The sequence below is a fragment of the Necator americanus genome, chromosome X, assembly GCF_031761385.1.
Source record: "Necator americanus strain Aroian chromosome X, whole genome shotgun sequence".
Lineage (NCBI taxonomy): Eukaryota > Metazoa > Nematoda > Chromadorea > Rhabditida > Ancylostomatidae > Necator > Necator americanus.
In genome coordinates, this window is record NC_087376.1 from 21,666,753 (window position 1) to 21,677,520 (window position 10,768).

At 45.6% G+C, this 10,768-nt stretch overlaps 4 protein-coding genes across 5 annotated transcripts; 2 read left to right on the forward strand and 2 right to left on the reverse strand.

The window, feature by feature from the left end:
• Positions 1-323: 323 nt before the first annotated feature.
• RB195_024669 (uncharacterized protein) lies at positions 324-686 on the forward strand (the record flags this gene model as incomplete). The annotated part of the gene is made up of 1 exon (XM_064212533.1): positions 324-686. The coding sequence occupies one exon, from the start codon at positions 324-326 to the stop codon at positions 684-686; it is 363 nt and encodes a 120-aa protein (XP_064068414.1).
• Positions 687-833: 147 nt separating this feature from the next.
• Positions 834-1,232, forward strand: RB195_024670 (uncharacterized protein; the record flags this gene model as incomplete). Its single annotated transcript, XM_064212534.1, has 2 exons — positions 834-868; positions 935-1,232. The coding sequence occupies 2 exons, from the start codon at positions 834-836 to the stop codon at positions 1,230-1,232; spliced, it is 333 nt and encodes a 110-aa protein (XP_064068415.1).
• A 3,399-nt stretch (positions 1,233-4,631) lies between these two features.
• RB195_024671 (uncharacterized protein) lies at positions 4,632-5,030 on the reverse strand (the record flags this gene model as incomplete). Its single annotated transcript, XM_064212535.1, has 1 exon — positions 4,632-5,030. One exon carries the CDS (start codon positions 5,028-5,030, stop codon positions 4,632-4,634), a length of 399 nt encoding a protein of 132 aa, XP_064068416.1.
• A 2,318-nt stretch (positions 5,031-7,348) lies between these two features.
• On the reverse strand, positions 7,349-8,343 carry RB195_024672 (uncharacterized protein; the record flags this gene model as incomplete). 2 transcript variants are annotated; one of them, XM_064212537.1, is made up of 3 exons in its annotated part: positions 7,349-7,449; positions 7,520-7,659; positions 8,213-8,343. In XM_064212537.1, the coding sequence occupies 3 exons, from the start codon at positions 8,341-8,343 to the stop codon at positions 7,349-7,351; spliced, it is 372 nt and encodes a 123-aa protein (XP_064068417.1). The 2 variants fall into 2 exon arrangements, with proteins under 2 accessions (XP_064068417.1, XP_064068418.1); XM_064212536.1 differs by lacking the exons at positions 7,349-7,449; positions 7,520-7,659 and adding an exon at positions 7,942-8,065.
• Positions 8,344-10,768: the final 2,425 nt, after the last annotated feature.

Genomic DNA, 10,768 nt, shown 5'->3' on the forward strand with positions numbered 1-10,768 from the left:
CTTGTTGAAATGGGAAGCGCCGTCAGCTCTTGAACTCGTGCACAAGCCGACATATGTAGTTAACGAGGATCCACGATCGAGTCGGAGGTTCTGGTCTGTGCGCAAAAGGTGGAAACTGAAGAATCTAGTGGAGACGATGGAATTGGTGCTATAATGCTGAAATATCTTCCTCTGGGATTCGTGAGATGACAGTAATGATCCGCTCAATATGGATAGACGAAAGGATACCTGACTTGTGAGGACACGCTATCATAATTCCACTCCACAAAAAGTTATCCGTCACGGACCTTAGGAACTATCGAGGTATCTCTTTGCTGCGTGTAATGTACAAGGTATTGGAGCGGATTATCCTGGACCGACTCATTAAACACGGCGAAGAAGCAACGCGCGTCGAGCAAGCTGGCTTTCGTCCTGGTCGATCTACGATTGACCAAGTTTTCGTCGTTAGGAAAGTGAAGAAATTTTGGGAGCGGTATTCGAAGCCAATGCAACTAGCGTTTCTGGACTTTGAAGCCGCGTTCGACTCTCCTCACCGAGGCCGTCTTGTCAACGCGCTTCGCGCCGATGGAGTACCAGGAAAGTTCGTTCGCTTGCTCGATGACATGAATCAACGAACAACTGTTGCAGTTCGAACACCAGCCGGATATACAACACCATTTGAGGTGGTAACTGAAGTAAGACAATAGGCAAGGGGACCTTTCTTGTTCAACTTCGCTATCGACGACATTATGCGAAGAACAGTCGATCAGTGTCCTGCCCGACATCATCTTAGCACCATCATGGTGCTCGTTGACTGATCTCGAGCACGCCGTCGAAGGTGTTATATTCGCACTATGAAACTTCAACATGTTGTCAAACTTGCATCAAGGTTAGCAACACCCTATGTACTACATCTGCGTCCTGATAAATGCAAGCAGATATAGATCTCTTCAAGACCTAGAGCGGGAATCAGGGTGAACGGACAACCGATCAAACTCGTCGATGAGTTCTGTTACCTGGGCTACACGCTGAAGAACAACGGGTACTACGAGAAAGATATTCAGCAAAGATGCGCTAAGGCCACTTCTGCATTTAACTCCTTTAACGAAATGCCTGTGGTCGACCCCCATCACCAACGAAGTCAAGCCGCAAGTCCGCCTATCCGCAATTCGCCCCATCATGATGTACGAATAGGATACTTGTGGCCTATAGTATGCCACAATGAAGAGCTTTACGCGGAAATCGATATTTGATTTGGTGTACCGGCGGATAACACGCGGAAAATATCAACATCTTGCACAGCCATCGAAAGTAGCAACGGAAAATCGTTTTCGCTTGTTTGGTTATATATTAGGGAGATCAGCAGATCGCCTTGTTCAACGAGCTTTGAGGAGTTTGTCGGGTTCAAGCTGGAAAAGGCCACCTAGCTGAAAGGTGAAGTTCTAGACTGAGGTGGTAAAAGGGCACCTGAGGATACTTGGCGTGGATAGGCAGTTCAGGCGAGACGTAAGGTTTCGCAGGATATGGAATAGCGACGAAAGATTGATTCTGTGCAAGCTCTCGCAGAAGGTCGAAAAGGTTGGGCAGAACTATGTTCAAAGACGGCACACCTCGGCGAAGATGCGGGTAATCGCGTCAGACGATGAGCCCGGCGATTAAGTTACGTAACACAATTTGCGCAAGCTCCAATATAAATCTGGTTCACCGGAAGCATGAATCCCAATTTGACTGTTAAAATCTGGTCTGGTTCTGGCTGTTGTGGCAGCACGTAGTTTTATGAAATTTTTGAATGAAAGCTCTCATCAGGTCGTGTGTAGCGCAGTAGGTAAGAGTTGCGCTGTGGTCGTTGGTTCCAAACTAGTTCTGGTGCCAACCAAACTTATCGACCCTTCGGTGTCGATAAATTGTTACCAGACTTGTTTGGCAAGATAAAAACACTGACTTGATCATTGGCTGACAGTTGCAAACCGTTGTATAGGTAACGCGCATTCTAAAACCTCAACGACTATGAATTGCGGTAAAACGCGTGGACGCGTCGTAAGCAGAGTGATACGCCAAAGACTTGATCCTGTGTATTTCTAAGGTCTCGTTTGCACTTAGTCGAATAACTATGGTATTAATGCAATTTCGTTCTCGTTTAGAAAATAGACTGAATATGCTCTATTGAGATTGGTTTGTGGCCTTGATTCCGACTTGAAGACTTGGCAGTGTTGTTTTGTCGTGGAAACCTTTAAACCTGCCACATTTCAGAACTGCTAATTCCTTAACATTCAGCTTCGAAGGACATTGAGAGATGAGTTGGTTACAATGCGAAGAGGATTTGATTGATTTTTGATGGACGATGCACGAGTTTGTTGATTGTTTTTGTTGGATGACGTATTGACAAATCGTCTTCGTCAGAGCCTGAAATTGGCGGTTCGATCGACTTTCTATGCGATCAAAGCTTTTCACAATTGTACAGACAAGTCTCTAAGCTCTCCTTTTCCGACTGCACTAAATGCTCACCTTAAATTGGAGAAGCTTAGTACTGACCGCTGACTGATCGATCACGGTGGCGAATGATTCGGTTGTCTCATTTAAGTCAGAAGAGCCATCCGAGATATGACGCGTGTTCTCACGTAATTGAGTGTCATTCTTCCTTGCGATTTATCTCAGGATCTTCGACATGAATCCGAAATGCCTGAAGCGATTTTTGAGACAGCGTTTCAGATTCGTGCGCAAAGATTTTAGCCCTCATTTCAAAGTTCGCTGCACTGTGCGTTCGTCCACCATGGGCACCCAAAACTGTCGATTCCGCGACTTATTCTTGCCATTCGCTTGTTCTTTGATTCGAATGTACAGCGGTCACTTTCATAATGCTTAAAAACAGCAATCTTGCTATCCTAAATCAGCTACTCGCTTCTCTCCTCAGGTGCACTACGAGCAGTTCTCTTTGTGCGAAACCTGTTGTTAACCACAGCTTTCTTCGTTTGAAATGGATCGCTTGATCACCTTGACTCCCGTTGTTTGTCCTTTTGCTGGAACTAGCGCCGGTAAGACCTCTTTTTGTCCTGATCGCGTGCGAGAGTCGCTCGTGTTTTCCCTTTTTGCGTGAGAGATCCAATCAAGAGCATCGATGTTTTTTGAAAGACTTTGTGAAGAAGTCTGACCATCGGGTCGGCGGTCTTCCTGTAGTGCGTTTAGTATTGCGTAAAACCCAGTCGCTCATGGCTGCGGGTCCAGCGGTTGTTGTTGAAACGCATCGCGTGTCCGGCCAACTTTATTTTGCTTTACCTAACAAATGCGGCAAAGTCTCTACTCTTCAGTCGCTGCCGTCGCACAGAACTTCGAATCCCGTTCCTTTGCCACTTTGACCACTTTGCCGACAGTTCTTGGTCTTCTTCATTACATACTCGATGCTCTTGTACACTCCTCAAGCTGCTCGTTTCCTCCTGCCCAGTTAGGAGGTTAGGTCGTTCATCATGTTACTTTTCAGGCTTAGATATACATAGCTGGTGCATACTAATATGTGCGTTCCCTTGACCGTAAATGGGCTATTAGGCACCAATCCGTTTCTCATGAACATCGTTATTTGCAGATTCCGCTGCAGTAAGATGCATCCACATTTTTTTTTGTCGAATTTGGCGGCCTTTCGTTTGGCTTTGCTGATGCCAGATTTTATCAGAACGATTTCATTAGTAATGCGCAGATGGTGTACTGCCGATTTGCTGCCGACCATCGGCCTTCACTCCCATGTTGTCCTATCCAGCTTTCTAGAATGGCCGTGATCACCTTAAGTGAGATCTGATCACTCTATCGGACCTCTCTCTTCACGTCGATGATGATAATGTTGTACATTTGCGAAATTCCGGTTCTGAATTTGCTGTACAGCTCTTGAAGTACCTATTTCGTGTGCTGAGACTCTTGGGATCTTGGCCCGTATCGATCGGAAGAATACAGGTGGTTCAGTTGAAGGTTTATTGTCGCAGAGAAACGAACACACGCTACCAAGGAAGACGAAGTTTTATCTGTTTGTATCAAGCAAAGAATTACAAGGGGAGGGCTACTCCTGTATACTGTTTGAATGGCAGTATGATCACGATAAGCGACCATCACCGGTACGATGATAGCACCTTTATGTACTGAGTAGGAAACCCTTGGTTCTCTAAGGCTTCCATGACCGCTTCCGGTTGAATGGTTGTCTAAGATGAATCGATAACTTAGAAGAGGACAAAGATGAAACATCTTACACTCTCGCGATATCTCTGTGAGCTTCGATACAGTGTGAATATGTGGCCAATCATGCTGAACCTTTTTCGAAAAGCTGCTTGCTCGCATGGTTGTCCTTAATCTAATGTTTTTTCAATCCTGCATAGGATTACTTTTGTGAAGAGCTTGTAGATGACTTATAGAAAGCAGATTCAGCGATAATTGACGATGTCATGTGGGCCTATCTTTTTATACAACAGCTTTCTGGTTTTCCATTGTTTGGGAACCTTGCATTCCGAGAGATAACGAGTGAGGAGTCCTGCTACTGTGTTGATTAGGAGTGACGGTGGGTCGTTATATGCTCAAACGTGATTCTGTTAAGATCGACTGCCGTACGATTTCTCATCGACATAATAGCATGTCGTTTTTTGGAAGCGAGAACCTCTTAAATTACATGTCCATATTCAATCTGGTGGCGAGGACGCAAGTGCATCAGCTGTCGAAGAGATCAGAGTAGAAGTCGTGAATGATTTTTTCCATTCCTCTTCTCGATACAATGGTTGTTCCATTTGGGTTCCGAGAGCAGTCATCTTTGTCTTGTGATTGGCGGGGACCACGAATGCTCTGCAACCAACCTCAGCCACCATTGTTCTTGTTCTTGTCTCTTCACGGTCTCTGCAAAGCCTTGCGAGCTTGTATGTGAGTTTTTGGTTGCCTGCACTCCGTCCAACTCCACGCTGGTGTATTAGCTCAAGAGTTTCTGGAAGTAGGCGTCTCTCGGTGGTTTTATAACTCTCAACCTTTTTCGTGCAATAGTGATAGTTTTCAAGGACGTGATCGTATTCCTTGTCGATGTTGTCCATTGCAGTAACTTCCCAAAAGTCTTCTAGGGTAGCGAAAAGATCCCAGTTAATGATTGTTCTCGTACTTCGCTCTCTGAACTTTACTGTCTTTTCTTCCTTCCGTGTGAAGAAAAATCTACTTTGAAAGTGGAACGGTCAAGAGGTACCGTATGATCTGCCGCCGCGAATCCAGTAGGCTAATGAACGTCGATAATTGCACCGCGCGATTTGCTTATTGTACATCTTAGTAGACACCCCGGCTACACCGCCCATTTAACCGGGTCCTGTTTGTTTCTACAACCATGCAGGATTGCATTGCACGAAGTGTACTGTGAGCGTCGTCATTCAGCCATTCGGGGAGCCTACTTTGCACTATTTGCTTAATTTTATCCTCTATCCAGGAAAATTCAACATTGCTGGATGAGAAAAACGTACTCTTTAAACTCTTTACCGCTATATTCAAAAACCTTTGTTTTGTCAGGGATTCAGGGTGTCAGAGCCGATAATTGCATCGTGCGGGTTCTGACAGCGTCATAATCGCCACAGTACTATGGTGCAGTCTGCTTGTGCTACGTCTTAGTGACGCCTCGGCTACACCGCTCTATTCGCCCATTTCACCGGGTCTACTGCTCTTACTATGCTCTTTTTGAATAGAACAAAAAAGAAAAGTGCCTGGTGATAGATTTTGTTGTAAAATACCGTTTAGGAATGTGAATAGAAGCGTTTATTTTCCTGTTCTGAATTGTTGGATGGAAACCACCCATTCATTTTCGGAAATACAAGAGATGTTTTGAAAACTGTTCCACGAGTCGGTGTTATACCATATTTCTTCACTTTTCTTCCCTCTCTAGGCCTTCTTTTTGCCAGTCTAGCTAAGTAAAACTGGTAAAAAACCCCTGAGGAGGTACGACTAATGCGTCGTAGATGTGGATTATACATGAAGGCGTATCTCGAAAAGGCAGAGGTGTCTGTTCGCCACTAGTAGTCCTAACTTGTCATATTGTTTTTATACGAAGAATAGCTAGAAATGAAGCGATTAAAAGGTAGAAAGTAGAAAGGAGTTTAAAGATTGTTAACGAAGTAATAAGGACCAATCAGTGTTCATTTAAGTCTTTAATTCTAGTTATTAAAGTTTTGTGAAGAGGTGGAAGGAGATTATCTTGTGTAACTGCAAATGTTGGACATAAAGTAGCCGTGCGTATAGCTGTTACAGTTGAAAGTTGAACATGAGCTCGTTTAAAAACATCGTGACGGATAGATACTTATGTAGCGCGAGTTTATATAGATGGGATAGGGCATGCAATGTGTGAAACTATGCGATGTATAAAAATATATGCATGTAAGTGTTTTCTTCTGCAGCAGGACTTACTTGACGTAATTGACGGTCTGGTATTATGGCCTGACGCGTCTGCCTGCATCTTCGCTGAAGTGTGTCGTACTTGAACATAGCTCTGCCTAATCTTCTCGATCTTCTGCGAGAGTTTGCACATAATCCATTCGTCGCTATTCAATATCCTGCGAAACCTCACGTCTCAGCTGAACTCTCTATCCACGCCGAGTATCCTCAGCTCCTCTTTCAGTACTTCAGCCAGAACTTCCGTTTTCAGTCAGGTGACCTCTTTCAGACTGAACCCTACAAACTCCTCGAAAATCCTTGAACAAGGCGATCTGCTGGTCTCCCTAATATATGACCAAAGAAGCGAAGACGATAATTGTTGTTATTTTCGATGGCGGAGCAAGTTGTTGACACCTTCAATGGGTCATCCGCGGGTACATTGCATCGACTATCGCGTAAAGATCTTCGCTGTGGCATACCTTAGGTCAAAAGTAGCAAAGCACCTGTCCAAGTAGCTTCCTTTCCGTACAGTCAAGCCTCTCTATCACCGTAGACGGTGCTGCCCAAGTCTCCGACCTGACTCTGTACATCATGATGGGGCGAATTTCGGATAGGTAGATTTGCAGCTTGACTTCGTTGGTGATAGAGAGGATTGACTGGGTAGGGGTCGAGCTACCGTTGTTCTTCAGCCATCAGCGTACAGCCCAGGCAACAGAACTTATCGACGCGTTCGATCGCCTGCACATCCACCGTTCCATTTTGAAGTATCAAAAAGACTCACACCTGCTTGCACTTATCAGGACGTAAAGTAGTCTATGCTGCAGCCAGTTTCCATACATGGTTATTCGCTCATTTATGCCATCAAGAGGACGAAGGAACTTTCCTGGTACTCCATCGGCGCGAAGAGCGGTGAGAAGACGCCCTCGATAGGTAGAGTCGAAAGCCGCTTCAACGTACAGCAAGGCTAACTGTATTATCTTTGAATACCACTGCCAAATTTCGATCACTGTCTAACGATGAACACTTGGTCAATCGTTGATTGGCCAGGACGAAAGCCTGCCTGCTCGTCACAGGTGGTTTCTCCGCGATGTCGGACTAGTCGATCTGAGATGTGTAGGTCTATGAATGCTTGCCGTTTCAGCAAGGTCTTTCAAAATTGGAAGGGTTGCTTCACCGACAGCCACTCCATTTACAGTGTTGAGAACTGGAGAACATCTTTTCATCTTCTCTTCATCATCACCGCTATGCTGTTTCAGTAAAGCATAGGCTTTCCTCGTGTTCTTGTCCCCCCACTCCTTCTCAAACGCTTTTGCTCTTGATGTCCATTCACTTTCGCGGTCTCTTTGCAGTTATCGACGCCATTAGCTCCTCAGAAGCTTTTGAAGGTTGAAATCTTGCTCTTTCTGAAAACCAGTGCTCTGCGCGCGACGCATACAGAATTATACGTGGATTTTGTTTCCGCGGGTACAAAGGCAAACTTCTTCGCTGGCACTAGAGCCGTAGCGTTTCCTTGACAGCGTATTGAGTGCACTTTGTGGTGGAATCCGCATCGCTGAGCATCTTCCTTGTCCGCACTCCAACAGAAATAGACACTATTCATAATTCTTCATCTTCCAGACCTGCCATATCTATTTTCGGTTGAAGAGGAACTCCTCGGTTTCTTTCACGGAACTCTTGAACTGGACGCTGGTCAGAGCAGAATGCGACGTCACAAAGAGTTCTAGATTCTTGAACTTCCTAATGAGGAATGTTCCTCGTCAGGATATAATCGAGCTGAAGTTTGAGAGTTTTCATCTTCCGCTTGTGCTGCCCTTCAGGCGTTAAAAGGGATGAGCCTTTACATGTAAGCTGATGGCGTCGATGATACCTCTTAAATGCGAAAGCGACGATGAGGCCCGCCTGTTCACATAAGTCGACCAGACGGTTTGCGTTATCCGACGTGTGCTCCTTTGGGTAGTACCATTTTCCTCGCGCACCGGAGTGTTGTTCTCGTCCCATCTTCGCATTGGAGTCCGACAATGAGCACCAGCTGGGTAGGTATTTTAGTCATCAACGCATTGGGTTCAATATATAAGGCGTCTTTATTGTTGAGCTCAATGGGTTCCGCTGGTGCATGTTCACTTGCGGTCCAGAGTTTACGTCTCGGCGATTCGGAGTCGTTCAAAGGTTCACCTAGAAGACGTTGAGCCAAATTCCTCGACTTTGATGACGTAGTCGTTCCTCACAGATCTCTATCTTCTTTTCATCAGCATCGCGACAGTGGATAGTGTTGTCAAAAAGTGATGATGGGCCAGTCTATGATGCGTGTTCTCTGCAGCGCAGCAGTCGACACATAGAGATATAGTAGAAGCCAAAACAGGGAGTGTTTAGCGAAGTGTACTCGAGAGTATTCGGCAGTTAAGTGGTTGTTGTTCAAGATTCCATACTCTATCCAGGTTGACCTTTCAGGGCTTTGATGTGGTGGAAGACAGCACCTTTTGGCATAGAAACCTGTATGGGTCATTGCGCCATATAACATTGGAGGTTATACAGCTCGTGCGTTCCCAAGGCGACCACTCGAATGCCTGATTGCGTTTAGTAAAACCAGGGCCTGCACGGGTATTTGGCGATCGGACTTGCATGCGCGGCTCCAGCATGTTTTTGCTATGAACCTTTCGTGTGTGAATTTTGTTAAATGAGTGGATGTAGGTCACATATACCATTGTTATCACTCAGTGTATCACCTTGATATACTTGTGAGGGTGTATCTTTTAAATATATAGAAAGATTTACCTCTCCTTAATTTCCGATTATACGCTCTCTTTACCACATTCGTATAACAGAACTTGTTGCGTCAATTCGCTTTTCACTTCTCCCTCCCATATTCGCAGTTTCCCCTGCTCCGTCGCTCCGTGAACATCGCGAGCGGAGTTGGTTCGAGTGCAAGAGGGAGGCGAAGTCTAGGTGATCCAGGGCTGTCGTGAAGGCTGCCTACCTGGTGGAGCGACACTGACAATTACGCGGAGGCGCGGCGCTGATCGCAGGTCAGCAGCGGTCGGCTGCTTTTTGCGAATACCTCTTCTACTGAATCCCCTTCGAAGGAGGAGTGGTCTGGTCCCGTGTAGAACTTTGGTACAGCAGGGATTTCCGTCAGGCAAAAATTTTTAGTAACGATGATGTACTGTATTTCTGCCCTCCATCGGACGTTTTCCACATCTAGCGTAGAGAATAAGGCGCTACTGTACCAGCCGTTCCTCCGAAGTCAGGAGACTCTCTCTTAATACAGTCTTAAATATAATTCTAAAACCCATGAGCAGGTTGCCGGCCTCTAGTCCTCATGAGTTTTGGAGGAATCTTGTGTCCTTGTGTGAAAGCCTAGTAGATTTTCTTCTCGTGATCCATTCCCCCTTAAGAATTCGCTGGTTCTTCGAGGACTCACTAATGTGACGATATGAGAACAGTAGGGCATCTTGCAAGTGACCTGTTATTGCAACATCCAACTGGTGTAGAGTGGGTGCAAACTCCCCACCTTTGTCACTTGCTCGGAGTTCAAGAAATTAAAACTTAAATTAAACTTACCAGGGAGAACAGAGGAAAATTGGTTTCCTTTTTTCAACGCTCAGGTTGGCATCTGAAACGGTAGGTGGCAAACGAAATGGTATCGTAAGTCTAGTTGCACGAACATCATAGTTCACTTTCTCTCTTCTCGTCCATGTGAAACGAAGAAAGAAAGAAAGAAACAACAAGTTTCGCACAGAGAAAACTGCTTGCAATGCACCTGAGGAGAGAAGCGGCGAATGATTGATTTTGGATCGCAAGATTGCTGTTTTTGAGGGTTATGAAACTGACCGCTACACATTCGAATCAAAGAGCGCGTGAATGGCAAGAATAAGTCGCAGAATCGGCAGCTTTAGGTGCTCATGGAGGACAAACCCACAGTGGAGGGAACTTTGAAACGAGGGCTAAAATCTTTGCGCGCGAATCTATAACGCTGTCTCAAAAATGTCTCAAAAATCGCTCCAGGCATTTCGGGTCCATGTCGAAGATCCTGAGATAAATCGCAAGGAAGAATGTCACTCAGTTACGTGAGAACACGCGTCATATCTCGGGTGGCTCTTCTGACTTAAAGGCATCATCCCACGACTCTGGAGTTCCGGTGGAGTATTCGTATACGGGATCGTAGATTATGGAGGAAAGGTGATTCCGTCCATTTCTTCCTAATTGCCGTAGAAAACGGCCCGGAAGATACGGTTTCGAGCGCTCTGGCGCACTATTTTCCACAAGAGGTTCGATTGGAGCGCGCCAGACTTGTGCGGCGTCGCATCTTCCGGGCCGTTTTTTACGGCAATTAGAAAGAAATGGACGGAATCACCCTCCTCTCCATAATCTACTATCTCGCATACGAATACTCCACCTGAAATCTGCACCACCTCAGATTTGTGGG